Source organism: Gymnoscopelus braueri (assembly GCF_963280865.1).
Source record: "Gymnoscopelus braueri genome assembly, chromosome: 5".
Taxonomy (NCBI): Eukaryota; Metazoa; Chordata; class Actinopteri; order Myctophiformes; family Myctophidae; genus Gymnoscopelus; species Gymnoscopelus braueri.
The window spans coordinates 31,952,920-31,973,222 of NC_137606.1; the positions used below are offsets into that span (position 1 = coordinate 31,952,920).

A 20,303-nucleotide genomic window follows, 5' to 3' on the forward strand; every position below is an offset into this window, starting at 1 on the left:
TGTCTTTCATTCAAGCCTCATAGTTTGTTCCAAACACAAAATATTGCGTGCATTTTTATTCATGTACATGTTAATGTGAACAAATAGAAAGCTACAAGAATTTCTGTTTAATCTAAAAAAAAGACACAACTGTTATACAAACTTCCACAGCGTCCTACTGTAAAGAGGTTACTTTCATGCCACAAATTGTTTCGATTTGAAACTGCTCCATAAAATAGACTCCCCCACTGAATGAGTTTCACCAGTTTTAATGTACAAATAATGTAAAATGTATTCCATATAAATTATACAAAAGTCAGTATAACCCAATATGCTAAAGACGTGTAATTCACAGGAGATGGCATGGTATTAGTATTAGTTTGTATTAGTTTGTGTTGTCTTTGTTCACTGTCAAGCTAGTCATTTGTGTAGCATGTCAGCTGTGACTATTCAAGAGAACTTTTGATTGTATTTGTGGGATTTAACTAAATGTATAGCTACAGTATTTGTGAAGAAGAATGCAACTCTTATCAAAAGTCTTTTCTCCTGTTGAAGAGCCTGCAGTGTGGACTATGCTGCCATCTTCTGCATCAATGTTTGTATTACACTATATCCATACAGTGTTTTGTAATGCCTATTGCACCAAGAGGTCCTGTTATCCCTGTGTGTTATACAGTTACAATGTTTGTGTTAAACTCTATTTGTCATTATGTCTCTGGAGGAGTGTCACAAAGGTGAATTCAGCCTCGGTTTCATTCCACACCCACTTCATAGTAAGGTGCACAGTATAGATATACACTGACTATGGCACTCTCAACATCAACAATCTGTTACACAAGGATGAATATATAAATTGTATGCAAATACTGTGACAAAACTGTGTGTTTGTTCCTCACTTTGTCAGCTACTATTGATGCATAAAAGGTCCAAGATACATCAAGATGAGCGGGTGCAAAGATTATAGGGAATGAGTGGTGCTTCAAAGTAAAGGGATGGGTGTGGTGCATGATGTCAGATAGCCAGTCAAGATGTCCATAGGATATAGCCCACTCGTATGCTGGTTCAAACTACTGCCTACTCCGTCTTCATCCTCCTCGTCCCCTCTGCCAAGACCAATGGCAATTACCTCTGAGGTGCAACTGGAAGACGCCGTGAGTTGAGGACTTGGGGTGTGGATGTGAGAGACAGAGGAAGAAGAGGGGCAGGTGGTGACAACCACTAATGAATCAGGTACCAGGCTGTCTTGCCTTAACTCCTCCCACAAGTTACCTGAAAAGTGGGAAATGTTGGAGAGAGAGTCTGTGTTATTTGAATTACTACCATTATGTACAGTATTATATAGTTTAAAAGGGGGTCTTCCGTGGTTCCCAAACCTTTTAGCTCAAGACCCAAAAGAGTAATTGCCCGGGACCCAAACTAGAGAAAATAACAGATCTGCAAGTTCACAACTTCTGAATTTATTTATGGATTTTTTAAAATTTTTATTTATGAAATACTTTTGAAAAATGTTGAAATTGTTTTTAATTGCTGAAAAGTTTTTTTGTTTCAACGTTTTAAAATCTTTTAAAATCTTTTTTTAAATATAGGAAACGAAAAAAAGGGGCTATTTACTTGCGACCCATAAAAATTGGTCGATGTTCTACATAATACAAACCATGAACATGATGTACTGGTTCTCTACTGAGAAACATGTAATTTTGCGGCAGACCTGTAGATGCATGCCAGGATTGGGCATCAACTATTTCTTTGATATTTGTGAAAATGGGTGATTTTGCCAGGAATTGGTGCATTAAGATAAACTGAAAAAATGATGTACTTTATGTGAGTCAATGGAATGGACTACTATTACATTTTGGCTAGCAAGCTCTCAGATTGGAACCATTTTAGTTTTTGTCAAGAGGGGTGCATTTGAAATCTGGCATTAGAAAAAAAGGGGGGCATAGAATCTTTTCAGCATGGAAAACACGGACTTCTGTGTCCCAGCAAGCATCTACCTCATTAAGCGAACCATGATATGATCATCTTTTCATTACACAGTACGGCATGCCTTTCTCACAACTACGCCCTCATGACTGGAAATGAATGAAATAAAAGCCCATCTGACCCCTGCTTGCTAGCGTCTGCCCAAGTCATACAGTCATATACCTTGGAGCTGCAGGTCAGTCAGACTTGGGTTGAGTGTGTCGACATCATAACTGCCATCTCCCTCCAACAGGAGCTCGTGCATGCTCCTGGGGCAAGGACTGTACTCAGGCCTCAGAGTGGCGCCGTACGCTGGTGGCATCTTCCGAGCCATAGATGAGCCCAGGCTGGCCATGGTGGAAGGAAGCCCGGCTAATGGCTGCTGTCTGCAGGCTGAGTAAAAGGGGAATGAGTGGGCATGATGGGCAGTCGATTGAAGATAGCAGTGTTGGTCAGACGAAGTTGGTACGTGTTGATACTGGGACTGCTGAATGGGGAGGCGGTGCTCTCTGTGCTGGGGTGGGGCGAAGGAGGACATGGTGGCTTTGTAGGTGGGGGCAAGTCTGGCCACTGAACCGGGGCTCTGGTAGCCTGGTGAAGACTTGAGCTTCTCTGGTCTCTCACCCAATAGACGATCTAGATCCTCTGTGGGGGGGGAAGTGAGTTATGTGATTAATTTGTAGAAGAATTGCAATCACGCTTCTATCAATACAGAGACGATAGGTCAGATTAGCATGAAAGACAGCTGGAAACTTCTGTAATTGTTTTGTGAAGGTCACCTCAGAGTAGAGAAAATCCATCTTTTTATGAGTGTGTGTGTGTGTGTGTGTGTGTGTGTGTGTGTGTGTGTGTGTGTGTGTGTGTGTGTGTGTGTGTGTGTGTGTGTGTGTGTGTGTGTGTGTGTGTGTGTGTGTGTGTATGTGTGACTGTTCATATTCATCACTAGTTACTCATGTCTTCCCTGAGGTTGGTAATCATACTTGCAGTGATCAGTTCACTCACCTGGCCTTGCCATACTCTTGCGAACTGAAACAGGGTCTTTACGACGCCACTTGTGCAGCTCCTCCTGCATCTTCTCCACCTTGGCTGGGTTCAGGGCCCACAGACAGCCTTTACGGGACGAGTTGCCATTCTTGTTCTCCACCTTCTCAAAACACTTGTTCAGAGAAAGATTGTGACGAACGGAGTTCTTCCATCCATCGGGGGCTGTCTAGACAGGGCGGAGACGGCATTTACACAGATGGAACATACCAAGGCACACCTTAACCTTTGAAATGTCACAAAATATTGATTATACAAGTTGAGAAGGCATCTGATCTGTGACCTATTGCCCACAGATTTATTCATATTTCTACTAGTTGTGAGTTGAATGATGATTGATCATGAAGTGCTGATTAATGTTTGACTATGATTTATGAAACATTATTCCTGTTTGTTTAAAATCAGTTAACCACTTCAACCTAAGCATGTCTATGCTGCTTGTAGCAGATCTACAAGTTCACACAGTGCATCGCAATGCGACGCGTTGTGAGCTTGCACATCATCTATTTTCAGCAAAGAGAATAATTTCAGTGGCTTTCTCTGATATGTAAAAGACAAAATATCGAAACTTTTCCGTGTTGAGATGCCTTACAAAAGTTCATACTGTGCCTACATTTTATAGCATTTGCTAAATACACCTGACTATCCTCAGTGTCATTTTTCATGATGTATCTTAATGGATTATATGGCCCTGCAGCCTATATGTTTAAGATTACAGACAGCTGTCTGGACGCCAGCCATTTGTGCCTTCTTGAATGGAAACGCTAACAACACTTTGAGCTAGTTCCAAGGGTGGGTCTAAATGGATTTGATTTGTAGATGCCTAGAATCTAAGAAGACATCTATTTGTGACTTGACCTGGGTTCAAACAGAGGTTCATACCTGCAGCTGGTGCAAAAAGCAATATTTAGTCTAGAGGGCATGAATGCATAATATAAATTTGAAAGGTATGATAAACTGGCTGCCCCCTTTAAATGAACTTGCCAGCAAATTCCCAGTAACTGGATAATCAAGCAGTATTATGATGATTACATTAAAATGTAAGCGTAATGAAATAGAATAGAATAGAAACACATGTACAAGTGCAAAGTACACATTCCAATGCACATTCTACCACATACTACCCTCACCTATGTAGTAACACACGCACACGCACACGCACACGCACACGCACACGCACACGCACACGCACACACATGCGCGCACACACACACACACACACACACACACACACACACACACACACACACACACACACACACACACACACACACACACACACACACACACACACACACACACAGTCCATCCTTCGAGCCAAATCTCCTCGGTAATCCGGTAAATAGAAACAAAACACTGTCTAATTTTAATTCCCATGCCAGCACACTTCATAGGATTGTTACTAAATGTACTGATATCCACAGGTGGGGATCAAGCCCCAACAAGCATCTACGTGGGTTGGTTGCTGATCCAGCTGCTCATTTGGCACATTGTTGGACTACTTTAAACCTGTCATTAATCATCACAAGGATCTTGACAGAGAAATAAGTGTCGATTGTAACTGAGATGTAATATCGGTTGATCTGACCTTACAACAACAGCTGGCCAAACCTTACAACAAAAGTAGAGATAGAGGTGTTTACATAGCCCCAAACAACAATGACACATCCGCTTTACATAATTTAAAACACAATATTAATTGTCAGATGAGCAGTGGTGGAAAAAGTACTGAAATGTTTTACTTAAGTAAAAGTATCAATACTGCAATGTAGAAGTACTCTGTTACAAGTAAAAGTCCGGAATTCAAAATGTACTTAGTAAAAGTACAAAAGTATTGGTATCAAAATGTACTTAAAGTACCAAAAGTAAAAGTATTAACATGTTTGAAAATAGCAGATCTACAAGCTCACAACGCGTCGCGATGCGACGCGTTGTGAGCTTGTAGATTGGCTATTTTCAAATAGCTTAGGTATAAAACAGAGCTAAAGTGGTTAATGTATGATTTATAATGTAATAATTTGTATCTAACTAAAGTTGTCAAATAATTGTAGTGGAGTAAAAGTACAATATTTGCCTCTGAGATGTAATGGAGTAGAAGTAAAAGTATTTGGAAAATTGGAAATACTCAAGTAAAGTACAAATACCTCAAAATTGTACTCAAGTACAGTACTTAAGTAAATGTACTTAGTTACTTTCCACCACTGCAGATGAGATTGCACAACCTGCAATGGTTGGTGTGTACAATGTACTGTGCCAACCAATTGTATAATGATACCGTTTTCAAACAACCACTGTGTCCTATGATGTCATGGCAAGAGATGTCCCTCATGTCCCTTCGTATGTATCCAATTTACAACAGACAACGTAGGCATTTAGCAGATGCTCTTTATCCAGAGAGACTTACAATAAGCAAATCAAATGCAGAGAGACAGTGTAGTGCCTCAGTAAACTAAGATCACCGGTAAACCAATAACCTAGCATCAGTCTAAATATAACATGCTATCTAGATTACATTTTAACCTTTGCATAAATCTGTGTGGTCGTCAAGGCTAGGTCAAGTATCCTAAAGGTAAATTGTCAGAAGACAAAAAGTGGCCGCACACACCGTTATAACCAAAGTGCAAATTTATTATAGGACGCAGAGTACAAAGTGACCAACGTTTCGGCACAAATGCCTTCTTCAGGGTATATAACATCATATCATATATACCCTGAAGAAGGCATTTGTGCCGAAACGTTGGTCACTTTGTACTCTGCGTCCTATAATAAATTTGCACTTTGGTTATAACGGTGTGTGCGGCCACTTTTTGTCTTCTGACAATTTACCTTTAGATTTTTCTGCCGTGAGCCAGCACCACTACAAGGACCTGGTGTGCGTAGCATCTTTTTGCATAGGTCAAGTATCCTGTCAATGTGTGTTTGGTAATTGATCCCTGTATGTCGGTCAACCTGAATGAATGGACCTGTGTTGATACGCCCTAGTCTAGATATACCTGAGTCACATGTATACATTTAACACTGACGAAGCCAGAGGGCTTAAAATGTTCTGTTTGTCTTTGTGACATACTTTAAATTGTTTTTATTGATAACTGAATGACCCACATCTCCACCATGCTGTACAGCAGGAGCTCCTCTGTCTCTCTTTCTATTATGTTGCTATTTGGAGTGGGTTTAAAAGTTTTGTTGAGTTTTCAATGCAATTACAATAAATATGATCTTATCTTATCTTAGAGCAGTTGTTCTCAATGGGGGGACCCCCAGGGGTCCTTGAGGGGGATCCAGGGGGATCCCAGCTAAATTAGTTAATATATCATGAAAATCAGTTTAACCACTTTAACACTATATAAATACATCGGGTATTTGAAAATTGCACATCTACAAGCTCACAGCGCATTGTGAGCTTGTACATTTGCTATTTTCCACCAAAAAAATTAACATTTTGAATATGTTTTAAACATCTTAACTACATAAGTCTTGAATGGGGTCCTTGGCACAAATTATTCTCAGATGGGGATCCGTGTCAGAGCTGCTGCTACCGCTGAGACTTTTAAACTGCTCTTAACAACTTAAACCCTATACTTAGTTGAGTGGAGTCCCTCAGGGCCCTATACTAGTATACTAGTGTCCTTTCTGTTTTCGCTCTACCATAAATATCTTCGCTGAAAATTGCTGATCTACAAGCTCACAACGCATTGCAACGTGAAGCATTGCGAGCTTGTAGATCTGTTATTTTCTGGGAAAGTTTCCCCCAGCAATTTGGATGCTGGAGTTTAAGTGGTTAAAACCCAACAGTTTCAACAGTCTTGTCTTTGTGTTATTACCACTGTTTATGTTGTTTATGTGTTCTCCTCTTACTCTGCTTTTTTCTGCCGATAAAGTACTTTATGAGGTTTCTTAGAGGTTAGAGGTTTATGACCTCGGCTCTGACTTCATTCATTGATGTTCCTTGCCCTAAGCGATGCCAATCCTTGACAGTAATCTCTTTGATACTGTTTCACATTAAACCTGCCACGTGTCATGTAGATCTTATACCCTCCAAAGTCCAATCTTCTGGATCTGTCCCTGATTATTTCAAGATTGGTCGTGTTATGCCTCTTCTTTATAACAACCATTTGTATCAATTACAGGCCAATATCTAAATGGTCTACTCTACATTACTGCATGGGGGTGGCATATCTGGGACTGCTTTGAGATACGGCTTTAAGATATTCAAAGGGGTTGATACATTTGCAGTGGTTTACATCATATTTGACTAATACAATTTTCCCCTTCCTCCCCTAAAACATTTTTCCCTTATGCATCCCCTTGGTGACATCTCACACATAGACACGACATCTCCTTCCATTGTTATGCAGACAACACACAATTATATATCTTGGTGATGCCCAACAACCCTACAAACTCAGATATTAAAGATTGAATGTCAACTAATTTCCTTCAATTTAATTCTGTCAAAATTGAAATACTTATTGGCCCAGATCACTTTTATTCTGAGTTTCAGTCATCACTCCCTTTATCCAACAATGTCAGGCCTGGTGCTAAAAAACTTTAACAAACTTGTTCAGACATGTTTTTTTTATCATCTCAGGAATATATCCAAGATCAGAAAAAGTGTTTCAAAGACCCCAAAATCATACATGCTTTTATTTCTTCACGCTTTGACTATTGCAATCATGTTTTAACCTGCCGTAAGCAAGAAACACTCCAAATTGTAACAGAATGCTGCCACTAGACTCTTAACCAGAAGAAAATTACTATTTGAACCGGTTGTCTTTTTTAAGATTAGATTTTAAGATAAAAACAAAACAAAAAACAGTGTATTCTTTGAATTCACTTCTTAAAACAGACTTGTTCTTGTATATGTATTATTATTATTGCCCTCCTTAAGGCCTGATCTGTTCTGTTCTTTAATTAAATTTTTATGTAAAGCAAATTGTTACTTTGTTTAGATAAATGCTTTTAAAAAAGTGTATTATTAGTTCATTATTATTATAATTATTATCATTAATATCGTTTTGTATTATTATTAACACTAATGATATTATTCATAATAACGGTTTCATACCTTGAAATAGGGGAAGTGTTCAGTCATGAAGCTGTAGATCTCACTCACTGGCAGGCTTCCAGTTTTGCTGTTCTTCAGAGCCATGAAGATCAGGATGCTATAGACAAGGAGACAGTGATTGACATGAAGATCAGGATGCTATAGACAAGGAGACAGTGATTGACATGAAGATCAGGATGCTATAGACAAGGAGACAGTGTGATTGACATGAAGATCAGGATGCTATAGACAAGGAGACAGTGATTGACATGAAGATCAGGATGCTATAGACAAGGAGACCGTGTGATTGACATTGCATGCAATCTTATGGCTTCTTAGCACTAACACCAGCACAATAATCACGTTTGTACGTTCACTCAAATATTCATATTTTTTTTATTTTCTATCGTTTTTACCGATATGTCATGTACAGCACTTCAATCTGTTGTTTTTAAATATGCTTTATCAAATTGATTTGACTTTTAAAGGATTTGTGTGATTTTGAATCCACTAGGTTATATATATTATAGTAGCACAAAAGTCATCTTGAGTTGACACAAAGGTGCTTTTGGCCAGTTGCATGCAGCATTTTGAGGTACGACTTTCCTTAAAAATGCACTAAAGATTGGGATGCCTGGTGGCTCATCCAGTCAGTGCACAGACAATACAGTATGCTCTTCGTGAGTGTGAGGACCCGAGTTTGTATCCGAACCTCGTCTTGTCTCACATATCTCTCTACGCCGACCTATCTATGCCATGCTGCCCTAAACCACTGCAGTTTATCTTGGCTTCAAGAAATGGAGCTGGAAATGGAACACAATGGTGCTGCATTCTGAACAGAACACACACACACACTGGTCGGTGTCTTGATATTCTTGATTAGGTTCAACCTAGGATCTGCACCAAACTCTGTGGCTTGAGGGTTGGCTGAATTGTAAATAATTATCAAATCAATTATATACTGTTATTGTATCAAATAGAAACATTGAATCTCCAGAAACTGCACACCGCATGTGAACAGCTTTCTGTACCAAGGTAGTCCGCCTCACATGCTTCACACCTGCGAGCCCCAGGGAGAAGCAATAAATACTATTCTAAAAGGAATTTTATCCGCAGTAGTTTGTATTAAAATGTAGCCATTCCTCCATAGGAGAGCACAAAATGATTGCAATATAAAGCTTAAACACACAGACAGACAGACAGACAGACAGACAGACAGACAGACAGACAGACAGACAGACAGACAGACAGACAGACAGACAGACAGACAGACAGACAGACAGACAGACAGACAGACAGACAGACAGACAGACAGACAGACAGACAGACAGATAGATAGATAGATAGATAGATAGATAGATAGATAAGTAGATAGATAGATGTGATTGTACCTGTATGAGTAAATGGGTTTGGGGAAGAGGGACAGGTTACTGTTGTCCTGGTGTGACAGACATTGAAGAGAGTATTGAGAGCTGCTTGACTGACCATTTGAAGAGAACACACTCGGTGAGAACTGGAGAGAACACGCACGCACACGCACACACACACACACACACACACACACACACACACACACACACACACACACACACGCACGCACACACACACACACACACACACACACACACACACACACACACACACACACACACACACACACACACACACACACACACACACACACACACACACACACACACACACACACACACACAAACCGATTAAGCCCTATAGCGAAAATAGACGATCTACAAGCTCACAATGCAAAGCGATTCAATGCATTGCACACGTGTAGATCTGCAATTTTTTAAAACATTCCTGACATGAAAAAAAAGTGATTGACAGTTGTGGACAATATTCGCCTATAATGACAAGCCCAAAATAGGGATGCCAGGTAGAAAGTGGGTCAAGATTTCCCCCTCGATCATTTTAAATGTAAATATAATCTATGCTGATGACATAGTAAGGACAACAAAAAGCATCCTGTACATCCAAAGCACACTTCATCACGTCCCTTCTTTTGTGTTTAAATAAATATGCACACATACAGTAGGCCACTGTTGTACTTTGATTTAAGCTTCCTTTTCAACAACTTGTGGGAGCTTGTTCAGTCCCATGCATCACAATGACACCTTGTGCTTATAGCCACACCACTATTAGCTCCTTTGCTTTTCAAAGGTTTGATGGCATTGCATTTGTTTGTTTGAATTACAGTCATAAATACATTTACAAATCCTTTGCCACAGTCTTTCAGCGGCCAAATATCTATCATCCCATTCAGTGGCGGAACAAATCAGAGCCGGGCCGGGAGGCACAGCACAGTGAGCAGGCCCGCGCACGTGCGTGGGTGCACATCCCCCGCGCGCGAAATATTTTGCGGGTTTGCGGCGGTTTCGGTCACTTTTTGGGGGGCTTTTTGTCACTTTATTTCGGTTTTAGGGTTAGGGTAGGGTTAGGTTAGGGTTATGTTGTTTAATTCTTATTTTTGCCTGATTTTACCGATTTATTATCTGACGGCACGGGCCCGCGAGGGTCGCGGGCCGGGAGGCGGCCGCCTCCCTGGCCTCCCCGGACGCTCCGCCCCTGATCCCATTCATGCCACGCTGTCTAAGTTCCTTCTTATTTTAAATTGTTAAAGGAGGAGTTCACCCAAAAAATGATTTATTTTCTATCAATTGCACACCCCATGAAGCCTTGAATACATGGATTTATTTTGGTTTTTGCCGCATTCCTAAGCCAATAATTTGATGACCGGGTATATTTCCGGTAGGAGACACAAATAATCTACTTTGTGTCTCGTAACGGATACATTAGCCGGTAGGAGACAGGAATCAAATTATTGGCTTAGGAATGCAACAAAAACACAAATAAATCCATGGATTCAAGGCTTCATGGGGTGTGCAATTGACAGAAAGTAAGTCATTTTTTGGGTGAACTACGCCTTTAATTCACTGTGTAGCCACTCCTTTCCTGTGGCCACTTACCTGCTGAAGAGCGCCCAGTGAGTACGAGGTTTTGCTTTCAGACAGGAAGCAGGCAGGCTCCACTGGCACAGCTGGTAGTTCAGGAAAGGTCTGCTGGAAGCCATGCCAGTTATAAGTTATTCTTCATCATACGATGTAGCACAGTGGTTCTCAAATGTTTAATTTCAAGGACCCATGACTCTGAAAGTGTACAAATGGTTCCATTTGTGCACTCTCAGAGTTGTAAAGGCCCATTTGGAACCCCCCCCCAAGGAACCCTGAGGGTCCCTGGACCCCAGTTTGAGAACCACTGATACGCACAATTAATTCAATATTTGTAAACAAGGAACAACACCCAGAACCCAATTCTACTTTCATGGCTTCATTTACCTTCACTTTTCTTCTTAAAGAAAACTTTATTAACCACTATACTAACATCTAAAAACTGTGGGCTTAAAATGATCATACCACCATCAAAACATGTAATTGTCTATTCACAACTCTGGCCATAATCTACATATATAAATTCACAAAAGCACACACTGCTGATGTCGTGATGATGACATCACCAAAGGCCGGGGTCATCCATCCCGCATAATAAAAGATGCAGTTTATAGACCATCTTCCCATTAACTGCTTTATTTCTGCTCTAAGCATTTGTCATTCAAATGTTACCTGACAGTCAGTGTTTGCTAATCATTGAGATGTTAATACTGTAAGTAATGGATGTGAATTTTGTTCTTAAGCCAATCTTTTCTCCAGGGATTATTTTCAGCTAGACTTTTCAAATCAATCCGAAAAGTATGCTTTGGGAAGTGGTCAGGCAGTAATATCAAGTATGGTGTGAGGCTTGCTAGACTACCGGTATGGTCCTTTTTAAGCTAGTATAATTTACTTGATTGTGATTATTGTACCATAAGTTTGGAAGCTTGAAAGCTGCCATTGCATTGGTCCCAGGATGTCGGCTCCTTGTTGCTTGACTTGTGTGCAACAGAGCAGGTGTCATGGCTAGCCTCCTCCTGGAGGTAAGAGCAGGGAGTCGGGCAATGTGGCAGACAGCCTCCAGTTGTCATGGCTCCATCACTGAACTGTCGACGGTAGGGATGGAAGCGGTCAGACTCACTGGGCCCCTGTCCTGGCACCGAGCCCAGGTCTGAACTCATGGCTGCATCAGTGCTGTGTCTCCTGTCTAGGGCTGCATGCCTCATCTTGAAGCAGGCACTTTTCTGACTGGGCAAAGGAAAGATTTCTGTCCTTCTTAATCTGTAACGTGACCACCACAATAAAACAGTTCAAAGAACCCAAAGGTTGAACTCTAACGGTAGCGTTCACATCTCTCAATAAAATGAGAAACCACATCTGAGCCACTGTCTTGCAATCTTTATTTTGGAGTGCTTTTTCCACTTAGGTGGTTTTCTTTTGAGTTATATACATAGCTGATACAAAAAAAATTAAAGTAAAAAAATATATATATATATATATATATATATACATAGCTGAGCACCCACTGCCTAAACTAAGAAGGCATCCAGAGGAAGCGCACCGGTTTTCCTTTCTTGTTGAACTCTAACCTTCAGGAAATTATCAGAGATAGATTTCTCAAAAGCATATTGTACAACCATTCACGGTTCCATTACAAAACAATAGATGAAGGTTAGTGCAAGATGCTTTTGGTTTTAATTGTGAAAATGTATTTCTCAGAAGATAAAGGAAATAGTAATATAAATGTTATTCATAGCTGTATAAAAACTCAATTCCCTGGCCTCATATTTAGACATCATTATACATAAACACAATATGATAAAACCATGGCAATATTCCATTAGTGTTAATAGTGTTAAATGTAATGTTAAAACATTTGTCCTTAGGCCACCTTGGCAGTGAAAATGTATCAGTTTATCGAGAAAGGTAAGGCAGGCAGTTAATACATCCAGTTGTGTTCTATATGCTATACAAATAAATGTTTTTGGCTAAAAGCAATTATGGTACCTGTGACTGCGCCACCTGCTGGCAGGCGGTGTGAAGGGGCTCACAGGTGTTAAGGTTGGCCTGAAGGGTCGTTGTTTGAAACTTGCCTTTGGGATGAAAGGTTGAGGTCGGAGAGTTTGATATTCTGCACCAAATTCTGCACCTGTGAAGAGTTAAAAACTGAAATTGAGATGGGATGAAGCAGGAATATGCATAATTTATCTTTCCACATTGGCAACTCATGTAATTTACTCATAATTATGGTTAGGTAGCATCTAGCAACCATGTGGAAAAAACATGGAAAATCTGTACTGGTAGTCTAACAGGTTCAGAGATAGGAACTGAGAACAGTGTAATTGGGTCATTTGTTGCTGATGTTATAGGTCAACAGCAATATGTTTAATGCATAATTATAAAAACAAGTGCTATCGCCTTTTACGTCTCGCCCATGGTAGGGTGACTTCTCGTTATGTGGGACATAAAAATATGTTAATGGCTTTTAAGGTAACTTGAGCAACTAGATCATAATAAATAGTTCAATATTGGTTGAAACACAAATTATAGGCGTAAAATAAGAAATAAAGGCCTACAAGCATTTTCAATCTGGCTGAATTATTTATCTGTTCCATTCTCTTGAGTAGAGATGTGGTAGAATTATGGGTATTTACTATTTACCACAACAAATATAAGGTAAACAACAAATCTTTGGCCCTTGTACTTGTACAATTGATGTGCCAATGTACAAGTACTGTATGTAAATTATCCCCGCAAATATAGAAGAAAGTTCCAAATGTATAGATTATATATCAAAGTGTCTTTCTCAGCCCTGTTATATATTTAAATTATGTTCACAAATAATGAAAATAGCAGATCTGCAAGCTCACAACAAATTGTGAGCTTTTACTGTAGATCTGCTATTTACGCTGTTTTTGAAACAAACAAAGAATATTCGTATTATAGTCATAATATATTATTGTAATAATATATTATTGTCATAATATATTATTGTCACAATAATGACATTGAGGTATTTGGTAAAAAAAAATAGCATGCTATTTGATTTTATCCTTATCGTCCAGCACTACTTTGATTCACGCTACTTGTGAGAAATATATAGGCAGGAAGTCACTCCAATATGTTTTACAGGTCACTCCACTTCACTGATGGCTTCAGATCATCTCATTGAGTCATTATTCTACTGTGTCAGTATGATATCCTATCCCTTCCTATGGTATGAGTGCATGTGTGGGAGCAGGTGAGTTCACTTTCAGGGCCACTGTGTTTGAAGAGCTATGGTTGACCCCGGTGGCTTCATGTGGACAAGGGGCCCCATCTTTCTCACTTTACAGAGAGCTGTTATCTAAGCTGAGCGGAGGTGAGCGACACGTGGCCCAGGTTCCAGTAAAAAGTAATCTCACCCAAACCCAACAAACCAAGCTCATTAAAACTGCCAACAAACCATGGCCGTTAAGTCACTCGAAGCCAAGTAATGCTGAGAAGGATGGAAAATGGAATCATGATCATATTGTGTGAGTGTGTGGGTGTGTGTGTGTGCGTGTGTGTGTGCGTGTGTGTGCGCGCGTGTGTGTGTGTGTGTGTGTGTGTGCACGCGCGTGTGGCGTGTCAGATGAAGCAAGCGAGGGAAAGACTAATGTCAACTGTGAAACTTTCTGCCCAGATCAAAGGAAACTGAAGTGTCAAGGTGAAAGTTGAGAGATAGCCTTTGCTCCAGTGCAGCAACAAATCCTCTCCTCTGCTGAAAGACACACCAACACCTTCAGAAGGGAAACACTTTCACTAAAATCAGTGGTGGACAAAGTAGGCTACTCAACTCAAATATTACTCAACAACAAGTAAAAGTTGCCCTGTCAAATTTGTCCTTCGGTTCATTTCGTGTGAAATGTAATGGAGTGAATGTCCACAAATACAAATTTAGTAGGCTACAGATATTCAAAAAGTACGGTACTCAAGTAAATGTACTTTTTATCGTCCACTACTGGGAAACACTTAGTTCACTAAAGTGAAGTATAGAACAGAGATCATTTCTGCTTGCTCATCATCCTCGCAATTCAGAGAAACTGAGCCTCAAGACAACTCGGTTCATCTTATTCTCTGAGCTGAGCCACAGAGGGCAGACTAGTCGCAGTACAGCACAAAATCCAACTCAAAGAGTGTAAAAATGTACCCTTATGGTTGCAGTTTTAGACTCTTTTTAACCACTTAAACTCTATACAGTACTTAGTTGACCAGGATGATGCTGTTTATTTACAGTATACTGGATCTCTGTCTGTTTCTGGGGTTGTCTTCGTTGTCAGCTCAGAGACAGAGTTTATACAGTCACACCTAATGAGCCATGTCCATCAACTTTTCCACCTTCATCAATCATGCAATTAGTGGGATTTCTCTTTATTATAGTTTTATAATATTTATAATGCGATTATAATTGCAGTTATTATACTGATTTTCTATGATTATGGTTGACACAACCCTGTTTCTGGTTTGACACAATTATCATTTAAAAATGTATAAAGATATTTTTTGTCTTTTTCTGCCTTTTATTGATAGAATACAATAGACTGACAGGATATGGGGAGAGAGAGATGGGGAGTGACACGCAGCAAAGGTCATCGGAATCGGGATTCGAACCCACGACACACTGTCAGGCTGCATTAGCAGCCTAGGTGTCCGGATCGCTACGCCAGCCGTCCCGGCCTTGACACAAATTTTTACCTGAGAATTTCTCCTCTCACAGGCAGTGGTAAAAATGTAAGGACTTGTACAGGAGATCTGGGGTAGAATAGAAATTACATAGTGTAGCTTTAATGTAAAGGGCTTGACACACAATATACAAATATGGACAACACTCTGTCACAGTTTTTATAGATGAGCAACCATGACATAAGCAAAATTAACAGTGACTGATTTGTGAAAATAGGCTTTCCTTCTTTGCAATGATTTGTGTCATTAAACAGCCTGCAACTCATCACCTCGCTCTTTGCCAAATGGGAGGACAGGTAGGCTATACTTGCTGAAATAGTACAAGTTCACATGAAGTTCAGAACACAGTGGGTATACAGCTTTTGTAGAGGAAAAACAATTACATATTTACACATGTACAGAATTTACAAAAGCTATTTTCGTAGATTCTGAGGGCTAATCTTCATTTGTGAAAGTCTCTAGAAATGGGTGAATAATATATGAATGATGTTATATTGTGAATAATATACACATCAAAATCCCATAAAAAAAAAAAGAAGCTCAATAGAATGAATAGTTTACTTTAGAATGTGTTCCTGCCATACAGTTAGAGTACTGTACTGTACATACTGTATTTTATGTTTGTGCTGTAATCCTGCTATGGGAATTGTGGCACCTTTTACCCTCCCACACAAAATATGTCTGGCCCTCATTCAAAATATATACAACACCCACTGGCATCATACAGCAAGATATATAAACAAGGCACTCATTAAAGGCAATCATTATTTGAGTGCTTGTTTGTTCAACAGGTTTAACTGTATAGCTAACACCATGAAATACTTAGATAAAAAACAACCATGTGTATGCAAAGCTGTGTTTAATATTGTGCTTACTGCTGAAGATGGATTCAGCTTAGTATATATTTCAGACATATATCTATTTTGTATACATTTGAGTCAGTTGGATCATGGGTTTCGTTCAGAAGAATAGTTCTAACTTCCACTCCCTATAAGTTAAGGTAATCACAGAAAAGCATGGGAAAGTCCTTTTAGATGTGGACTTGTTCGGGTGGGCTAAACACCCCCAACCTTGCGTTCAATGCTAATCTTCCAACGTAGGGTTAACTTGGAGCTGTCACAGCATTATACAGTAGCATGAAATTAATTGTCTCATAATTTATTGTTCGAGCTTATTAAAGAGTGTCTGACAGCTTAACATATGTTTACAGGCTATAAACGATTATAGTTGCAGTTGTTCAAAACCAGACTAAAACATCTGTATTTTGAATTATGATCCCAGAATTTTAAATATAGGTTAATAAGCAAGTATTTTGGATGAGCTAATACGTTGGATTGTAATTGTCTTTAAAAAACGACTTATGACAAAAAAATACTTTACCCAAGCTCTCTGAAATCCACAACAGTGCATGTTTCCTAATTCATCAGATCAACATTCACAAAATAAGTCTTACTGTGCAAAGGGTATAATTGCTGTTCTGAGTTAATCCACAATATTAAGTTCAATTAGTTAAGATAGTTTGACATTCTTTCACTTGTCTTTTTTTCTTTTCTGTCAAATCCACATGGTAATTACATTTACTTTCACATATTGTAGTGAAGTTTAGTTAGTTGTCTTTGTATTTAACTATTAGTTTTCACCACAGTTTGTTTATTCTTCTTCTATTATGGATAATCTAGCAGAGCTATTATACTGATTTTCTATGATTATGGCTGTCAGAGATCAAGGACAGGAATACAATGCACAGTGACAACATGAGTTAAGGCTATCTTGATGTGTAATGGCTCTCTGAAGGAGCAGGTGCTCAAAGTTCAAATAAGGGCCAATCAAATCTCCAACAGTGTTACAAGTACAACTACTCTCTCTCTCTCTCTCTCTCTCTCTCTCTCTCTCTCTCTCTCTCTCTCTCTCTCTCTCTCTCTCTCTCTCTCTCTCTCTCTCTGTCAATTAATGCACAATTGTCCCATACAAAATCTAAGTAGATTTTTTTAAGCAGCAATGATTAACCACTTGAACCCCAGTAAGTGGGGTATTCTGGAGGTGACATTCACCAAAAATAGCAGATGTACAAGATGTAAGATATTTGGTGTAGATGGAAAAAAAAGCGGTCCAAGTACAGTTGTAACTCAGGTCCTTTTACTAAGAATAAAGGGACACAAATCAATGTCAGCATTGCTTCCATATGACCACACAAAGACACCAACACGAATCGCTGTCATCCAAACATTAGAAAGCTTTCTAATCTAAGCAACTCACTCGTCCACCTGAAGTCAGTGATCATGAGCCGGTCTCACCTCTGCTGTTGTTATGGGGTCTCTTAGATCCTCCAAGCCAGTCAGTCCTATGAGCTGGCTCCCATTCTCCTCTTGGCCATGTGGCTTTGCACCTCAAGCACCCCTCGCCTTGACAGTGCAACAGGTCGATTAGATTGACTGTCTAAATGTGTATGGAAGTGGTTGATGGGCTGGTTTCAGATTTTGGCAGCATAGAGAATATCGTTCTCATTTCTGTGTGTGTGTGTGTGTGTGTGTGTGTGTGTGTGTGTGTGTGTGTGTGTGTGTGTGTGTGTGTGTGTGTGTGTGTGTGTGTGTGTGTGTGTGTGTGTGTGTGTGTGTGTGTGTGTGTGTGTGTGTGTGTGTGTGTGTGTGTGTGTGTTTGGCATGTGTCCAGGCCAGCACAGCAATAAGATATACAGAGAGAATAACCTGCCACAACAGGTTTCGAAAGGCCTACCGCTGGAGACACTGGCAGCTGGGAGCACTACCCCCCCCCCCCCCCCCCACACACACACACACACACACACACACACACACCTCCCTCCCTCCTTCCATCAGTCTTTCTTTGCCTGACTGAATGGTTACTTGTCTAAATGTGACATAAGATACACCACTGCTCACATCCACTGGCAGAGAGTGGGCACTCTGCCCTGATTTCAGAGCTTTGCCCATGGCGAGGTTCTACACATTGTTCATTCACACACCCATGTACAAGTGTGCACACACTCACTGAGGACAGTGTGACACACACACACACACATTCTACGGAGACTCAGATGTAAGTATGTTTGGGTCAGCCATGAAGCATGCAGTCACGCACGCAGTCACACATGCACGCACGCGCGCGCACACGAAGAAGTGCAACTGGGGTAGTCAACTGGGGGTGATCAACTTTAAAACTGAGGTAAATTCAATGTCAAGAATTGATTAAGTTATGATTTAAGTAAAAGTAAGAAAGTAGCAGCAATCAAAAGACTTACAAAGTAACCAATCATCGCTTAGGATCCAACAAAGTAATCATGTCCCATTGAACCTACCTGTACAGCCAAATCGTGAGGTTCTGTGGGTCGATGAGGACAGGAAGCCAAAGTAGATTCAGGAGGGCCTGTATCAAAAGGCAGCTCTTTCACCAAGATGCTCTTTGGGGTATTGGTTGATAGGAAGAGCTGTTTTCATGACTCTTTCCCTGGAAGACCTGTTCAGCCCCTTCCACTTGACGTGAACAGGTGAGGTCCTCTCTGAGACTTTTATGGTGACAGATGAAAACACAAGGAAAAACGTAATCTACACAAAGAGAGAAAGAGAGAGGGAGAGAGAGAGAGAGAGAGAGAGAGAGAGAGAGAGAGAGAGAGAGAGAGAGAGAGAGAGAGAGAGAGAGAGAGAGAGAGAGAGTGGGAGAGAGAGTGGGAGAGGGAGTAGAGGTATGTTAATACAGGTAGATTCCTATCCTATCCTCCCGATGAACCAGGAACACAGCAGCACCCTGTCTTAGCTATACCTTTAACAAACCTTGTCCTCAGTGAGAGGGTGAGGCAGAATGATAGATAGATGGGGGATGAATTACAGATTGAATAAACTCTTATGTTACAGTGCAAGGCCTCTGCAGAATGAGCTTATACAGCTGGAGGCTCTATCTGCCACAGCTCTCTAAGAGGGTGTTATGTGGGAAATGAAAGTCACATTGTCCTCTGGGTAATAAGTGCTGGGGCGCTGAGCTGTTCTCAGTTGCAATATCATGTTTTATTGTACTAAACCCCCTATAGTACTAAATACCCTTTTATACAGTCAGGAGTTGTTTTCAAAAGTATTCTTCTCCAATGGTCAACCATTACGCACTGAATACACTTCCATAACTATTTATGTTTGAGGTTCAAACTAAACTATCATTATGAAGAACTTTAGAGCTGTTAAGTCAGTTGTTGTCGTTTTTTTTGCGCTTTGTCTAACTTCAGTGACTCAAATCTTTCCAAAGAAGAGGAGAACAATAATAGAAATCATTGTTCATTGAGTCGTCTAGTCTAGTTTAGTCTGTCTAGTAAGTAGTCTAGTGTCTACTACAACATGACACATCACTATGCTGCATGTAAAGCAGCATGTCATCCTTTAAACATCATTTCATTCTTAGTACCTCCATCAATGAGGTTGTAATGACATCGGTTTGTCTCTCTGTGACAAAGAAAATCCCCCAAAGTAATGGTCAGATTGCTTTATACATTCATGCTCCAAAAAGTAAGTAACCTGTTGATTTTGATGACCTCATGACCTTTCCTCTAGGGCATGGCTCGCAACCCTTTCTGTATGAGGGCCCACTTGAACATTTTGAAAGCGTTTGCTGCCCACCCATCTGAACAC

At 40.2% G+C, this 20,303-nt stretch overlaps 1 protein-coding gene across 4 annotated transcripts; it reads right to left on the reverse strand.

Annotated features, from left to right (window-relative positions):
• Positions 1–232: 232 nt before the first annotated feature.
• Positions 233–19,123, reverse strand: foxn1 (forkhead box N1). Of its 4 annotated transcripts, none has more exons than XM_080428787.1 (9): positions 18,989–19,123; positions 12,979–13,120; positions 11,904–12,219; positions 11,011–11,103; positions 9,418–9,539; positions 8,048–8,144; positions 2,944–3,151; positions 2,125–2,586; positions 233–1,248 (listed from the first exon to the last, which is right to left on the reverse strand). In XM_080428787.1, the coding sequence occupies exons 3-9, from the start codon at positions 12,195–12,197 to the stop codon at positions 959–961; spliced, it is 1,566 nt and encodes a 521-aa protein (XP_080284913.1). In that variant the 5' UTR covers positions 12,198–12,219; positions 12,979–13,120; positions 18,989–19,123; the 3' UTR covers positions 233–958. The 4 variants fall into 4 exon arrangements, with proteins under 4 accessions (XP_080284913.1, XP_080284911.1, XP_080284912.1 ...); XM_080428785.1 differs by lacking the exon at positions 18,989–19,123 and adding an exon at positions 17,932–18,097 and having other exon boundaries at positions 11,011–11,100; XM_080428786.1 differs by lacking the exon at positions 18,989–19,123 and adding an exon at positions 17,932–18,097 and having other exon boundaries at positions 9,418–9,464.
• Between the last annotated feature and the right edge of the window lie 1,180 nt (positions 19,124–20,303).

Bases quoted from the DNA above. Each gene is read 5' to 3' on its own strand.
- foxn1 (XM_080428784.1), bottom strand. From the start codon at position 17,956: ATGATCACTGACTTCAGGTGGACGA. The intron at 11,104-11,903 runs GTACAATAATCA...CATGGCTTCCAG, and splicing joins TTCAAGCTTCCAAACTTATG to CAGACCTTTCCTGAACTACC. The intron at 3,152-8,047 runs GTATGAAACCGT...CGCCCTGTCTAG, and splicing joins AACACTTCCCCTATTTCAAG to ACAGCCCCCGATGGATGGAA.